At 38.5% G+C, this 17,759-nt stretch overlaps 1 protein-coding gene across 1 annotated transcript in view; it reads right to left on the bottom strand.

The window, feature by feature from the left end:
* ALK (ALK receptor tyrosine kinase) overlaps positions 1–17,759 on the bottom strand; it is a 319,150-nt gene that overhangs the window by 36,590 nt on the left and 264,801 nt on the right. The window contains exons 13-14 of the mRNA XM_062573543.1: positions 10,158–10,252; positions 8,635–8,775 (exon numbers count right to left, since the gene is read on the bottom strand). Coding sequence (XP_062429527.1) covers positions 8,635–8,775; positions 10,158–10,252 — 236 coding nt within the window. The remainder of the gene's footprint in view (positions 1–8,634; positions 8,776–10,157; positions 10,253–17,759) is intronic.

The following is a 17,759-nucleotide window of genomic DNA, read 5'->3' as shown; positions in this document are numbered from 1 at the left end:
CTGCACAATACTTCAGCAACTCTGATCCTATAAATACTGTCAGTTTTGCACCAGAAGTTACTTCAGTTTATTATTTTTCTTGCAGAAAAAACCCAAACTAAAGCAAACCCCATACAAAATGTTAAGGTGAAAGACTCATGCTGTCAGCTATCACAGTGATTTAACACTGCAGTATCCCAGCGGGCTAAGCCAGCTGCACTGAAACACATGTTCAGTAAAGCAGGCAGGTTAAGTGTCTTTGTTTGGAACAATAAGAAGCCATTCTGATGTCTCCTGTGAAACACTAAACGTGTTCCCAAAGGTAGGGGCAGGTGACCTTGAAGGGGACAATTAACTGCTTACCAGACCTTGACAAAAATATCTCTAGATTATCACACATGTAACATACACTGTAGCTAGACCTGACACTGGCAGCTCTGGGTTCCATGGACAGTGGGATCAAAAAACTGCATAATTATTCCAAAATGCTTCTTAATGACACACTCTCCTTAAAAAGCCCAATGCCCTTGTGGAGCAGAAAACAATGCCCTCCTGCTATACATTAGGCCTCTAGACTTTGAACTAAAGCAACCAGAAAAACTTTTATATTTTCTGCTTCTTTAACAGAGTAGGGGGTGCTCACTTCAAGTGCAGAGACAGTATCATGGTAGGATCAAATAGTGCTGGTTATTAAAAATGAGGGAACGTGCATCTAAGCTCTTAGAATCCAGCTTTTAAAATAGAGTCTGAGAGGTCTGCGGAATTGAAAAGCCACAGATACATTGTGCCAGGGAGCATGATCTAAAGCACCCGCAGATGAGTCTGAACACAGGAGGCACCACTTTAGATTTCAAAAGCAGTCCTGATGTATCAATGCATTGATATATGGAAACTTATAAATCCTGCATCTCAGGTGCTGCAGCTAGTGCAGTCAGTGCTAACACATCTATTTAGTTGCTCAGTTCAGGTACATGCAAAAAGACATGGTAGACAGGAATGGGGGAAGACAAGTTTCAGAAGTAGCAGAGCTGGATAGTGACATTCACAGAAAACACAGCAGGAGGAAGCCTGGCCCAAGTGAAGTCTATGGGAAGATAGTAGCCAACTGAAGAAGTGAAGATTTCAGTAAAACCTACAGCCATGTGTTCGATGTTCTCTCATTTGTCACTTTTGTATTGACTTGCAAACAACAGTCTTCCTCCTGTTTTATGTCCTCTTCCATATTTTACACCAAAAAACAGTCCAACATGTAACAGCTTTGTCGCTGAATTAAATCAGACAAAATATGGCATGGGAAAAAGTCACCTTTCATTTCAACATAATAAGGACAGAGAGCTTTTAGTTACAATTTTGGATTCAGACTAAAAACCTCAGACTTCCCTCTCTCTGCCCTCTTGAAAATCCCACAAAGCCAATCTTTAATTTGAAAATGCAACAGTAGCCAAAAATCTTAAACCACTAACCCAGTATCAAAACATTCTCAAAGTCCTGTCTGCCTTAGTTGTCCCCCTCGCTTTTAAAAATTAAAACAGCCATTCACTCCCTGCAAAGGATTGATTTTCTTCAGACTCTAGAAATGACTTCGGTGTCTCACGAGCTTACAGAGAACATTTTTACAGGTTGCTGCATGCCACAGCACTTTACAATAATTCAATTTTAAGCACAACTTTGATCTCCAAAGAGTAAAGCAGCAGCAGCACTGAACTGAAACTCCTTAAGCAGCTAAGACAAAAGCATAGATCTGTCACATAATGCACAGCACACCTCTCCTCTGTTCTGCAGTACGTGACAGGGTATCATTGGCAATACCTCACATTCACCCTCTGGATAGCTGCCAAAAAGCAGGACTTTCTGGTCTAAATCTTCTCAAACAACCAGTAGGTTTTGAAAGTTTGCCCAACTTCACACAAGTTACAGATGCCTAGTTTCCAGAAACAGCTGAGCATTCCCATGATGAAAACTAACAGGTAGACAAATGTGGGGTCTCTAGTATGTTCTGCTTTTGAGAGATGTGAATAAGACGCTAAATGCATTTAAAAATTGAAAATTCCCATTTAAGGGGAAAAATAAAAGAAATGAAGATTGCACTGAAATTCAGAATTGGGGTAATACATTTCAATTAATAATTTATACAGCAGTTCACCTGATGGAATTCACACATTCACTGGAAACCTGGGAACAAATATTTGACCCCTTATACCTTCACGCACATACCTGTCTTGCCTCCCTGGCAGTCTCCCCAGCAAAATGCTAAGGTCCCATCCACAGTATTTTGCAAGAAACGCAACTTTAGCTCTGTTGAAATAGATTTCAAAAATTCCTTCTCAACTTTTCTTTCCAAATTAGACTTATTTATATATTTACACACATACATATGTTTGCTCACTCGCTCACTCATGCTTATTTTCCTTTGCAGAGCAGAATCTGTAGTTTTCACATAGCCGGATTAGATAGGTAAAATGCACAATAATTAATGGCTCTGGATTTCAGTCACAGCACAGGAGAGAGATGCCCTGCACTTGTAAAAGAAAAGAAAAAAGCCCAAGACTTTAAATTCATTTGGGGCTCTGACACAACTTCCAGCCCAAGGTAGCACTGCTGCAGGCACTATTTCAAAGAACAAGCAACAATGAACAGGATACAAAGGAGCAAAGCCTGAAGCACATTTGTACTGCTGAAGTAGAAAGCAATTTCTCTGTCACATATAGCTCATAAGAATCATGCCATCAATCTTCAGCTTTTTAGCTGTATTTCAAAGGCCTAAACATGCTAACTGGCATTAATTAAATTAAGCTGGTTCGAACTGAGGTTAACAAAACAACTATCCCATTGGTATCATGATTTGTGTCGAGGAATATACTCTTGACTGAGTGATCTCAGCTATGCATTCAAGTAATTCTAGGATCGGTCTGTGCCAAAAATCTGTAGACAAACTACTGCAAGAACGTGTAAGAAACATGCTTATGGCTGTAAAGAAGGAAAAAATTTTCAGTGTTGCTTTGTGTTCAGTTGTTTAATATTGTCTTGCAAACAGTAATTTGAGATCATTATCTTTTCCAGCATTAAGTTTGTCAGAGGTTAATAGAGTGTGCGAGTTTGATGGTGGCCGGGGTGGAGAGGTGTGAAAGAGGATGGTAAATGTGGTTGTGCTCACAATTGCAATCCTTGAACCATTAAGTATGTCTATATAGTGGTATTAAGGGGACATAGGATAACCATGAGAATATCACACTGCATATTAGGTAGAGATCAGCGAGTCTTGCTGGCAATACTGGTATCTATAATATGGGTATGGCTAGATTAAGATGAGGCTGGCATTTCGGCTATCTCTAGAGTTACTATTTCTACTCAGTATTTCCATTTTCTAAATGAAGAAAAATGCAACAGAAGGCCTAGACATATTCTTCAGTTCAACAAAATGAGAAACTCCAGTGACAATGAATGTATGTCAGATTGGTTCTGAGGTTCATTTCACAGAAGTACTCAAAGCTTGATTCTTCTTTTAGATTTTTCCATACAAATAAAGGGAACGCCATCAGAGTATCCTTGCAGGAAATCACCTGTGGACAGTATAATAGGGCAAGGGGTTGACTTTGAACAGCTATGAGAATAGTTTGTTTCTTGCTATCTTCTGGAATCAGAAACTAACAAAGCAGCATGAAGAAAATTAATTTATTTTTTCTTTTATATTTCACATAAAAGGTAGAATTTTGAGTAAAGGCTCTTAAATGAAAGAGGCTACTCATTTTTTGGAATTTGTTTGTCCACAATTACAAAGGATAATAGAAATGAAAAATGGGTAACAGAGACCAACTTGGGAGGAGGCTGCAATAATTATTGCAAAAGCTTTCCTGAAATTTATAGCAATTTCTACACAGTTTAAACTGTCATTCTGAAAGAGTGGGCAGCTTTTAAGTTTAGGTGTAAAATGTGTGTTGCTCTGTTTATTTCAACTGCACGGTTAATTTTGGAGAGCAGTAATTCCAATTTAACTTTGCTATGTTGGGATGTGTTTGTGTGTTGATTCCGAGTGTTGCACTTCTACTATTTTTAATCTTTCACAGAAAGCAAGTGTAAAAACTTCAATAAACAAACTTGTGCCTAGATAATCTGAGATCTCACCATTCATCTCTGAACCCTTTCTAACACTGCTCATGATGTTACTTCTGTGTGTGGGGGGGAAGCAGTGAGCTGTCCATTTACTGTGTTAATTGATGCTTAATACAAAAATACAATTCTGCAGATATCTTTATTGCATTATGCCAACAGTTCAGTTAGTAAAATTGCACAAATAGAGCAAGCAAATGTAATTTTCTTTTACTTAATACTCACTCTGCTGTTCTTTTCAGCTCCTTCATCTGATTAACTAATATGACTCAGAGTTCTTCCGAGAAACAGCTATGTAAGTACTCTTAACAGAACTTGTCCTGCTGCAAAAGACAAAATCTGTCTAACCGCTAAGTGTTGTGGGGAGAAGATAATAGCTAAAGTATAATCCAGTATGGATCAGAAAATGAACTGATGACACTTTTCATGCAAAAACGCATGGCCACATAATGGCCAGCGGGCATGCATACTGTATGGGACAAAACAATGTAACATTTGAGGAAAAAGGTAAACTTTTTTGTTCATTTCCCAACACGCGTTTTTGTCCCGTGTTCCCTGACTCTATTAAGCTGTAAGTGGGACAGTGGAGAAGCTCAAACATCAAAGGAGAGGCTATACACATGGTATTTACAGTCTATTCAGAAGCAGCAGAAATCTTTAATTAAAGCCTGATTGCTCTGTGTCTTGTTATCTCCTTTTTTCTACTAAGAATCCCATTTTGTGTCCTCCAAACTTCTTGATAGTCATTTCTTTACCTAGAATTCCCCATTATTACTTTCTGTATTTTTCTGTGCCTGAATTTCCCACATTCAGGTCTTGTCTATAAAAGAATTACATTGGTTTGATTTAAATTGGCTTTTTAATTGGTAGCTAAACTCCCCAAAGAGAGAGGCTGTGGTTTGAGTGGCTTTCAGTTTTACTTAAACTAATACCTAATCAATTTTAAAACTAATCCACAGTATGATTGGTTTACATTAAAATAAACAGCACAGAGCCTTTTGCACGGATTTAATTATTTCAATCAAAAATCCTATTTTCACTAAATTTGCTCCAATCCTTTTATATAAGCAGGTTTTCTTACAGCCTTCTTGCAGGTTTCTTCTAGTAGCAAGCTTCACCTGCAGTCTTTCAGCAAGAAGCTGGCATTCCACCACATGACATATTACTAATTAATTGAAAAGGAAATCTGCATTGCTCTGTTACCATCTATCCAATGGCCACCTTGCACTACAAGTGACTGGGTGAGGTTAAACCTACATGAATTTTGTGTCAGTCCTAGTCAGCATCAAAGAACTTGAGAAAAAATAACACCACTATTAGTTGTAGTAGCCCTGAGATCTTATTCTCTACACAGCACATTCATCAGCACGTATGTTACACGTGACAATAGGCAAAAGATCTCTGGAAGCTTCAGTATCTTTTGTATCATGGCTGTGTTATGTGTTTTGAACCTTCTGTTGGTCTGCAGATGCTGGAGGCATGCCAAGCCCTAATAAGCAATGGCTGTGTTGAAGACATGATTCAGGGTATACAGGGCCTGAGAACAAATAGGACAGGGATGTTACTAGTGATGAATATTTACTATTCTTGCCAAAATTCGTTTTCCAAGCACAGGAAAAATCAGCAACTGTGTGTAAGAGGCTGTTCTCAGTTATAAAGCAACAAATCCAGGCTTTTGCCCTTGAAAGCAATGAACCTTCTTTAGATTTACTGTAATATAAACAAAGTGATACCCTTCTTTCAGATTGTACTTCCTGGTGGGCAGGCTGAGGTGGCTCAGAGACTTAGGCAGGGTATTTTATTATCCTGTTGTCTCCTCAGTTATAGAAACACAGTTCATTGTTTTAATATGATTTATTAAAAAGGAAATATTATAGCCTGTGATCCATCACACAAACAAAAGATCACATTACCTATAATTACTTTTGGCTGAGCTCATATTGGTTAGTGTGGTCTTCGGGACTTCAGGGTGGCGCTGATGCTGTTGGTTCACTTGCAGAACAGTAAATATGTGGCCATCAAAGTAACAGCCTTGACAGACTCAGCCTGAGGTTTCTTAAATGCATTATAGGATGCAGAAAGTAACGAGATTAAAGCTGGGTAAAATGCATAGCCCAGAGCCAAACAGGCATCTGCAGCGTTTACTGAGAGCAAGGACTCAACAATCCAACAGAAAAAAAAATGATTTGGTGCTGTAGAGACCCTCAGAAATGCAGTAACTCCCCATCCAGGTCTTGCAAGAAGCTGCAGCTTAGCTCCTCTGACTTCTGCTCTTCCTATTCTAAGCAGCACAAAGGGGAGAAATTGTTGTAAGAGTGCTTGCAAGGCCCAAGGACTGGAGACGATTTTAGACAGGGCCATGAACAGGGTAGAGAAACAAGCTCAGGAAGGCAAGCTTACTTAGATATCACAGGAATGCCTTGAACCTTTGCCTCAAATTCATAACAAATTATTTCAGTTTCTTACTGAAAGACTCAATGACCTTCTCTTCTACCTCCTTAAAATTTGACTCATACTATTTCTACTTCCCAAACACTTCTTTAAATTGGATTTTCTGGATGGGACAGAGAGTAGAAGAGCTAGTCATCTCAGTCTAGTGAGAAGTAGGAAGTAACAAAATTCTCAGAGATGCCTATTACCACAAGATTTCTAGCACAACATCTGCACGCCCACTTTATAGATTTACTTTGGATCCAAAATTCAGGCCATTCTCCAATCTGAATCTGGTATCTAATGGCCTTTATATTACTAAAACAGTAGATATCCAGGAAAAATAAATGAACAAAAAAAAAAAAAAAAAAAAAAAAAAAAAAAAACAAAAAAACAAAACAAAAAAAAAAAACCTACAGCTGAATTAGGCAACTACATGATCACCTTGACATGGATATAGTTTTGGAAAGTCAGCCAGAAGTCCACAGTCTGTGCCTGTGTATGGACACTATCACAAGATCACTGACTTAAAAGTAATATTGAAAGTACCAGGGAAGTAAAAGGTGGCTCCACTTACAGAACTGATGTGCAGAAATCAAGGGCACCATTTCAAAAGTTCTGCAAAGAGAACTTAAGGGACTTTTTGGCAATTGTACCTTTGTGACCTGCCCAAGCTCACACATGACCACCTCTAACAGAGCTAAACAGAAGCTTGACAGCCAGGGTAAAGGTCTACTCAGCCCCGGATCCTTTGCAAAATAGCTCATTCCCTCTGTCTCATTCTTTGCACCTGCACTTCTTCTTGCTTTACAATGCTCAGTACAGAAAATATCAATAAACTCCACCTTAGGGCAGCTCTTAGTCTAACCTTCAGACTGTATCATGGGCCTCCACAATCAGAGCTAGCTTTACAAGAGAGTTCAGGTACCAGCAGCTGCCCCACTGTGGCAGCACAGAGTAGGCTAATATACCCAGCTTTTCAGGTAGACTTTAAAGACTGTGTGGAGCTTTTGACCACACTGACCATGCTGTTGGTATCAGAGCTAACTTAACACTAGTTTACGTATTTCAACAGTGTATGGCAGGTAGTAGAGTAAAACATAATTTAGAATAGATTTAAAGAAGCTTTCTAAGACAGAGATAGGGGAGAGGTGGAAGCAGCATGAACAAATTCCTGGGTGTACTGACAAGGTAAAGGAGGCATACATCAACTATGTCCCTGTGCTCTACCTTAAGAGGAGTGATAGTCAAACTGGCAGGTAAATAACTTTAGCCCTCAGTCAGGAGAAATAGCTGCATACAATGCTGAAGGTGGCAGCTGTAGCAAACGCATGTCTCTCTGGTAGCCACTCTGCATTTCAGTGGTTCCCCCTGCTCCTCACAGTCCCCCAGGCAGGCTCAAGGCAGTGACTTACTGAATCAAATCAAGGAGAAAAACTTCAAAAAGGAGGGAAAGGGGTAGACTGAAGCAGAAATGCACATGTAAAACCTGAAACAGATATTGGGAATGTATGGGTATCAATATTAGTCTTGAGAGAGAGGAGACAAGTGTCTGGAATACGGTGCTTTAAGAGGGAGGGAAAGGAGATTTTGCTTCTATCTGGGCCAAGCAACTGTGAGAATAAACCTCAAAAGAAGCCGGGGTTTGGGAAGAGGAATAAGACTGACCAGGTAAGGCTTACTCTTCTAAGTAACTGGAAATTATGTTTTTTGAAACAAAGTGTAATGCTGTATGTTTTAAAATAGTGAATAAAAATACTACTGAAAAGGAGGGGAAGTTGTATTATTTCAAACCAAGCCTATATTAGCTAGTGATGGGTGTTCAGATTACCACATGCTGTACTCAATCTGGATATCTTTACTTTGAGAGGAGCCTCCTTCTGGTTCTTTTCTTTCACAGGTTTGCAATCAAAATCCAAGTCATAGGTAACAGCTAAAAGCATTTGCTTTTTTTACTGCTTTGTTTTGTTTGTAAGAGACTTGGGAACAAGTCTGAACAAAGGCTTTGGTCAAAAAAAAAAAAAGCATCATATTGCATTCAGCACATTTAACTGAAATCCCTACTTGCTAGCAATCCCAGTAGTCTGAAAAGGCTTTGCAGTGCAGACAATTTCCTACCTGCTGGACCAGAAATGGGGGCGGTGCTGAGCTGGAGATTTTCCAGAAGCTTTTGTTCCCATCCAAACTTCTGGCCACCTCTATTGGTAAGCAAGTTGCTTGAGTCTGCAGTGACACCTCCAGACGACTTCTCTCCACTGACTAGAAAACAAAAGGTCACAATTTGGTTTATCACTGTGCTGAGTCAGCATGCAATCCAAAACTCAAGGTCAGTAACACCTGAAGGCTTCTCTGCTAGAACATGAACTTGCAGCCACAGGATAGGACAATATTGAAAGAAAAGGGTAGACTGAGTTTTTATTGCTGTTATGGGAACTGTTACAAATGAAAAATAAAGAAAGAAATGAGTGATGGATTGAACAGCATATGAATGAACACACAAAGCAGAAAAACAGAACATAATCTTTAGTAACTGTTAGGAAGTTTCTCTTTTAGTCAGTAAAAATACATGCAATCTTTTTAAATTACAGCCTAATTATATGATCTCCTTAAAATACTGGAACATGAGATACAACATACTTATGCACAGAAACCAAGAGGTATCACTGCATAAATGGACTCATAGCCCCAGCCAATGCAGATTAATGTAACTCCACAAAGCAAATGAAACTTTTTGACTACTGATGGAAGAGGAATTGGTTCAATCTGAACAGAGTTACTAGAGATGACAGTGGTTGTAGCTTCAAGCTTATGAAATGGTAGTTTTTCTGTTCATCACAAAGGGAAAGTTTCATGCATCCTAAGTAGCAATTCTCAAGCAAGCTGTTGATCTGAGGTATAGAATGACAGATCACTGAATGCATTTATGAATTAAACAATTCACTATGCATGAGATGATGAAAGATGAAGCAGACACAAATGCTCAACAAAAATCTAAATGGGGTGAAACTGGCAGCTGAGGTATGGACTAAGCACATTCTAGAGCCTGGTCAATCAAAAAGTCTGGATCTGAACTCAAAATTTTCCCAAGGCTGGAAGAAAGTGGAGACCTAGTTTCTGATTCAGACTTAAATATGCATTAATCCAAGGAAAAAAAAAAAACAAAAAAAAAACTTGTTCTAATTTAACTGGAGTATTGTGCCCATCGTTATAGCAAAGTTAGTGTCAATCACAGAATGCCAAACTTTTCCATGCCAGAGTCCAGCTGTCATTCATTTTGAAAATTGTCACACACAGAAAACCAGGTCATATGGAACTCCCTATAATCAAAGACTGGCTCCTGGATCAGGTTGCAGGGATAGGTGATACTAGTATCTCAGCTGGTAGTTTAATCTCCCACACCATATGTCTTACTATCCATTTACTGCCAAACTCAGAACCCATTCACTTGTCAGTTCCACTAATAAGATATACATCTCAATAGATCTCTTTCATCTAAGCACAGTTATTTCAGAAACACACCTTTAAATTTCAAGAATCTTAAGAAAACACTCAATCGCTTCCCCACAGTCTCAGCCCTTGTCCAAATTTCAATTGTACAGTTAATTAAAGACAAAGCACTTGCAAATTAAAGGCAAACTTACTTGTTAAATAACAGTCCAGACTAAGAGAAATGTTGTCAAAAGCAATAATGGCATCAGATCCTTCTTCCCATGAAGTGATGATCTGAAACCAAAACCTGCACACATTGGAAGAACAGAGATTAAATTCTGTTAAAGAGATAAAATTCAGAGTGATTCATAATTAAATATGTTTTAGAAGGGAGACGGAACTTTTCCTTTGACAGATAACAATATTAAATTGACAGAAAAAGTATCCTAATCCCAGATGGGCAAGGGTGATCTGATGTGGGGAGCTGTACATGTATACAGGTAGAAAGAAAAATGAGTGCAGCACCTCATCCTCCAGAGGTATAGTAACTAAACTAGGTGAGAGTATATGTGTGTGGGTGTCAGGACAAAAGTCAAAGTCCTCTGGCTTCTGGTACAAAAAAGGTAGACACTTAAGTGATTTTATTCTCACAAGTGACTTACGCCCTGAAGTTTTAAGATAAGTAAGTAGACTGGGACTCCTAAATTTTTAAGAGAAAGTGGCAATGAAAGGCTGAAACCAATTCAGTAAGTATTTTGGCACTGATCCATCTTTGAGGAATAGCTAGTAGTCTTGACAGTCAAGTAAGAGAAGAACTGACACTGGGTAGTCTACAGGAATGGCAGAACGCATTGTCTTCTTGCAGAAGCTGGGCAGGTTTGCTTTAAATCATTTCCATATTCTCTGCCAGCTTTTGCAGCAGAATTCTGCCACTCCCAGATTACCAACAGAAAGATCACTGTAAATTCACCCTCAGTATTATACGTCAGAAAGTACAGCAAAAATAATTCACAATGAAATACTTCAAACCTTGTAAGTATATACATCATGTAATAATTCAGGGAAATCATGGATTTAGAAAGGCTCCTAGGTTAGAAAGTTCATGAGCTCCTGATGTGCATCTGCCACATAAAGCCATAATCCTGTGCTTTGTACAGGAGAACAATTTCTAAAAGCAACTATGTCTTTGAGGTTAAGTACAACTCTGAGAGATTTGATCAAAACTATAAAAACATAAAACTACCATATGATGTAGAACAAGCTGCAGGAGAATATGAAATATTGCTTAAACCTCACTCTCTACTGTACCTTGATGTTTTACATCAGCACAAATTAAATCCATTCATGGGCTGCTTTAATTTGGATCACTAGGTGATGGTTCTTTCTACATCTTTTAATATAAGCAGTTAGCTAGAATATGAAATTTGGCAGGTGTTTCAGTCCAGAGGCAAAACTGATCACAGAACAAGGTATTTTGAGCAGCAGTCCTATTTACTTAAAAAGAACGTAAAGTCCTGTATTCTTTACTGCAGCAAGAGTCTGATTATCAACAGAAACAATTTTTTCTTACAAACTCTAGTCCTTTGAGCCCAGGACTTCGTCTAAAATGCTTCTCATCAATTTTTCACCTGCTATCAGTGCTCTTACATTAGTCTTGATGTCTCCTGCTGTTTTTAAAACGCACCTATTCATCATCAACAAACCAACCCCACAAAACAATATTCAAGTGAAGTATCTATGCTCACATGTACTTTTACTTTGGGGACAACATATTCCTGTGTTTTGGATGAAGTTTGCCACTGTTTCAGTCAACTGTCTTAAGCTTAACCAAATTCCATGTTGATCTCAAATACAGAGCAGCTTTCTCCAGTAATAACGACAGTGAGGTTTGACTTACTACAGTAGACTCCAAGAATACACATGCATTTGGAAGATGTCTAGGAAGAAGTTTCTTTTTGTTCCGCAAATGGTATTCTCACTGATCTAGAGCTTAAGGAGGTACAGTCATAAAAGCTGATTCAACCAAAGAGAAAACTTCAAATAGAAGAAATTTCCAGCAGCCTCCAAAAAATGCAAAGGTTTTTGAATAGAACAAAGTCTGTTCACAGCAGAAAAGAGTTCACATATTTACTATGTCCCTCCTTTCTCATTCTTTACTTCCTGTAAAGCAAAACAATAGCACCTCAATATTGAAACATCTCCCTCCTTATTATGGAAAGAATGTGTGAGATCATAATTTAAAATGGACTTTTTACGTTCTAAAGACAGGAGCAGCTGATGAATGATGATGAATGAGCAGCTGATTGACACAAGGAGCAGCAAATACGTTGGAGACTACCGCTAGCATCAAAAGAAAGTCTAAACACCAAAATATAATTTTGTTGAGTGATCTGCTTTTATCAGTCCAAAAGGTAACAGCTCAACCCAAACATTTCTGAAGACCACTAAAGGGTACTTTTTTTTTCCTTTCCAGTCCACAGGAAGTGCAGCTGCAGCTTGACATTGCTGGAAGCCTCAAAAATCTTAGTCTGTGTACCTGAAACCCATTATAGGTTTGGTTGGGAGAACTAGAAGGAATATTATAAAACTTGCTTCCAAGTACATCTGCTGTCCTCCTAGCCCATTGCCATTTGCTCCATAGCTGATGTTCCACAACATTTCAAATGACATTATAGGCCATAGCATAAACATAAGTCATTTAAGTCTCACACACAGGCTATTGGACCAACAAAGTGTGCTCTGTCCCACTTTTTCCTTTAAGTTACTGTGACAGTAGCAGAGATGACTGAATCATAACTGAAACAGGTTCTAAACCACCAGGGGTCCGAGGAAGGTATGTTAAGGGAAACCATCAGCAACACCTGTCTGTAACTACATGGTAGGCTGTCATAGCTCAGCAGAGGCTTTTTCCTTCCCTGTTGTATGATGCTGAAACCTCCAAGAAGAGGTAGGGTGGAAGCTGATTCAATGACTCAGCTTTCAATTGGCTTATGTCTGAGAATCCATGCCTGGTAAACAGCAAGCTTTGATATCAAGCTGAAGGGACCACTGGAGTTGAGTGGTCTCACAGATATGTGATATATCTGATCTTTGTTATGTCTGCTGAGGGTGCACACTAAATGCTATTTAGAGAGGTAGATATTTTGATGTTTACTTATATCCATGTGGTGCCAAACTGAGCCTGGGCAATTAGGTATAAAAACAAATAAGCAGCTCTTAGAAATGCTCAGGCTGCATAAAAGAAAAGACAGGTACTTTTGCAAGGACTTCCAAGGACCTTCTTCCCATGTGCAGACAACTAAACATCTCTGAAAATAGCTTTGGGAAATCTCCTGGGCAGAACCTAAGCTTCATGCCTCTGGATGTTGACCCTTCGTGCACTGTTAATATCTTGTCTCTCTAGACAACAAAGAGTTATACATACATGAATTATCAAATGTTCAGCCCCAAAGAACAGAAAGGTATGATATGAAACAATATTTCTGTCAGGGAATGTCACCTAACACACCCATATAAGAATGCGATCTTGTTTACAGTTCATTCAAGTTAAGAGACAGCCTTGCTGATTTCAACTGCACCGACTGTAACAAGCAGCAGAATGTGCCCTGTCATGTTCACCTGGTTTTCTCAGCGACTAGTTGCTTGATAGTCCTACCCCACATGCCAGGGACAGGAGCACTGGGACCAGAACACTTGAGAAACTTCCTTAAGTGCACCAGGGAAGAACAAAAATGATAGAAAAGCCATCAACTAGAAAAATCATGTGAATGTACACACTGCCAGGTCTACCAGTGCTTCATGTTGCCCGTTACACAAATTTCTTTTCTAACACAAATGTAGATTTAGTACAAAGCTTTTCTTGAGACAAGCATTTCTTCAAGAAACAGTTCATCTTTTTCTCTTCTCCAATTTATTGTCACTATTAATTTAGAAATATGCTGTCTTTTAAATTCCATTGAAAAAAGATCATCAATTAACAACACTTCAATCATTAGCTTTGGTAGTTTTAGCTTAATGGGCTAATTAAGGGATTTTTAATCAAAACTAAAGATGAAAATGTCACACACAAGTGAGGAAGAAAAAATCCAGAGATGATCTTGTTCCCTTGCCCCTTTTTTCCTTCTTTTGTCCAATCCTATGCTTACCAAAATCAATGAAATTACTTCATTTGATGTGGTGAAAGCTAATACTGAAACGCCACAAGCACCTACTACTGTGGTTGTTTAGCCTAATGCTGCAAGTGATAATGTTCTCACTGATATTTATACACAGCTTAAAGTGTGTATGCCCACTGAGTATCCAGCACCTATGGAGCACAGATACTGGTCCAGAGTGCTGTATATATCTACTGCAAACAGTGATGCTTTGGTGGATGGCCATATCAGCAATTATTTAGTTCTGGCAATTTTGTCATAACTTTGTTGCATATTAAATCCTAGCAACATCCTCACATGGAATCCAAATCCTGGTCAGATAACTTTGTGTTTGTAAAACAGGTCTCTCTATAGGAATGAAAATATGGTTGCTATGAAAAGTTTGAATGGCTTGGATATTAGAAAAATAGTTATTTGAAGATTAGTGGAAATTACTCCCTGACTCTCTCTCCTTTTGTTCTATTTGATTCCAGGAACACAGCTAGAAAAAAGTTTAAGTGTTTGACAATTAAAGGGAATACCATCCACATCCAGCAGAATTGTGTATTGGTTGAGCTGCAAATGTATCTGATACAAAGCTCTCTTTTAATCTGTTTGAGTCAGATAGGAAACATTGTATGAGGTGTACAAAAAAAAAAAAAAAAAAACAAAACAAAAAAAAAAAAAAAAAAACAAAAAAAAAAAAACTACTACAGCAGTTACTGAAGGGTAACTGCTGGTAACAGTACTGGTAACAGTTCAAATACTTCTGAATCACAGATAAGAAATGCCACCAAAGGCCATAACAAATAAGCCTTCTTTGGTTTGTTTCTTTAACCCAACCCATGAATCCATGGGCAGTTCCTTGAAAGGCAGGACCAAACATATTCCAATCCAGTTAAATCTGTGATAGAAACCAGTCAATATCAAGCAATATCAAGGCTTCTGGACTATAGTCTTCTCCATTTCTCAGGATCTTTGAATCCTGGGTTTTATTTCAGGTTGATCAGTATTTGAGCTTAATCTCATCACCTTGGGTTTTCTGTTGTTTGTGCGCCTCCCACCCTGCTTTTTGTTTTTTTGATCCTAACAGAAGACCAGTTGTCTCAAAAACATCTAGGGCTTATCTAGAAATCAAAATTCAGTGTCAGAAATATGAAAATACATCTGTAGCTATTTGTTCCATGAGGGCAAACTGCTTTGCTTAGGTCATCTATTGCTAGTTCTTAATTGTATATGAATGTTAGGTTTTAGATGTACTATATCCTCTCCTACTTGGAGAGAAACAAAAAAACTTTCCTTGAGTTGAAGACCTCAAAAGCTTATTTTGTATGAATTCTCTGCAGCTCCCTTCCTTCAGTAATATCTCTGAGCTACACTAAATATTGTCATTGGCACATACAGACAGTTCAGGTATCCATCAGTGAGATTCAGGTCTTTATGCTATTATTCTAGAAAGGTTCATAAGCATTACTATTTTTTCTTTTTTATCACAAAGATAAGGATGATTAGCCAAGATAGAACGTTACTCCTCTATACTCAACCCCCCATGCAATGACATGAGCACAGTGTGTCTCTAGGTACCTTTTCATAACTCGTGATATTTTGCCTCTAATGGAACTGATTTCTCTCTCCACCTAGCTAAAATAATTATTGCTGAATCTGCTTGAGGCTGAGATACTTATGGAACAGAAAAGTTTCAGGTCACTAACCCTTATTACATTATCACATTCAGGTTCCCATTAACTCCTCTGGTACAAATGATGCATTGTTAGCTCACTTCACAGAGGAATACTTGCTCTTTGGGATGAAAGATGTACTTAGCTGGAGTGAGAAGATTTGGAGAAACACAAGCACGTTAACCAAACTCATTTGCTGTGACAAATTTGCCATGCAGGAAGTTACTTATTAGCCAGTAATAAGAGTTGAGATTCAAATGCATTATTAAAATAAAACAAGCAAAATGGGTTCACCCATAAAATCTGTCACAGACACTCTGAACACAGTCACCAAACACTTTTTCAGGTGAACAGAACAGCCATCATGAGAACAATTGTATTTCATAAGGAGGAAAGTAGCAGAAATATTAAATGGTACAAAATAGAACAGCAGCGATACAGACATTAAAGACTGTTTTTAACAAGAGTAATGTGGAACCACTTCTCAGTAAGAGAAACTAAACTTGTTGTATTGGTATCAGAAGAAAGAATGAAGAGAGCTGACTGTAGGACAGATTTTACCAACAAATATCTACATGGCAATACATTGGGAGAAATATTTCCAGTTTGTTTGGAGGATCCTTGATTCTTCACAGCAGAATGGAAAGAAAGTTCGGGAACAACATGAGACAAATGTATCTATGGTCAAAAATATATCTATGCCAAAAATGTTGCCTTTCTTAGTGGGAAAATCAAGGCCCAGAAACTTTTCAGAAATACAATCTGAAAGCAGTGAAAGGGAGAGATAGAACAATGCATGCTATGCAAGAAGAAATTATCAGATAGGAAGAGTGTTTAGCTATACCTGCTAGAAACAAAGTAGGGTAGTATAATTGTGACAACTTTTTTTTACTCTTCATTCCATGCTTAGAGTGCAGCAACATTAGCTCAGTTGGTTAGAGTGTGGTGCTAATAGTGCCATGGTTGTGAGTTCGATCCCTGTATGGGCCACTCATTTGAGGATTGGACTAGACGATCTCCAGAGGTCCCTTCCAACCTTACCAAATCGAACCAATTCTATGATTCTATGATTCAGAAATTCCCCATCTGTGTTCTAGCTGCCATTACAATAACGGAATCTGAATGAGATAGATGAAACAGAGTCTGGTTCCTGAGAACTGAAAGGGAATCTTTAATATACAGATGAAACAATGATGAGCACCAGCTACATAAATCTAGTGAGCCAGCAACACTGGAACTGGTAAAGAATGCAATTTAAAGATAGGAAGTACAATCATTTGGACATTACTTTTGATTTGTTGCAGTAGAGTACCTCCTTCTAGGGTAACCTAAGTTTGTTGCTTTTTTTTTGCTTTCTCACTCAAGGAAGGTCATAACCCTCAGCAGCTTTCCAGGTAAGTCAAAATTTTCTCTTCCAGCATAATAAAATTCCTTGGTCTGTGTCCAGAGAAAGGTCATCAATATGAAAGAATCTTGAAACTCTCTGGGCACTATGGGACTGAAACAAACCTATTTTTTACTTTCTGAACATGCCGTCCAGTTACAAAGACAGCAGAGCCCAGCCCTTCTATCAGAGACAAGGCAAATGGTATTGTTGCTTAGGACTAAATATTTTGCTTCTGAGGACCTCAAATGAACTCCTTCCCCATTATTTCTTCCCCTACCAGGCGACTACCACTTAACCCTGGCTACGAATTTGGACCTTGTAACTCAAAATAAAATGAACCCAAGGAAGAAAGGAAAGAAGCAAATCTTTCTAACCAGCAGATATAGATACATTCCCTTTATATGTCTATCCTGTTGAACACAAGATTAGACTGAGTTTGGATAGGCTGCTATTAATATTTGCTATTTTTACCAGATTCCTCTCACAGAAGTTGCACTGAAATCTTTGAAGAAAAGGATGGGTTTAGTTGGTAACATCGGTCTGAAGAGACCAGAGCTGGGATACTGGATGCAGTTCCACAGAAGTGCAGGCAACAAAGTGGTAGATAGACCCACA

This window comes from Rhea pennata, chromosome 3, assembly GCF_028389875.1.
Source record: "Rhea pennata isolate bPtePen1 chromosome 3, bPtePen1.pri, whole genome shotgun sequence".
NCBI classification, from domain to species: domain Eukaryota; kingdom Metazoa; phylum Chordata; class Aves; order Rheiformes; family Rheidae; genus Rhea; species Rhea pennata.
The sequence above is the reverse complement of the archived record's forward strand: the minus strand, read 5'-3'. Positions and strand labels throughout refer to the sequence as shown.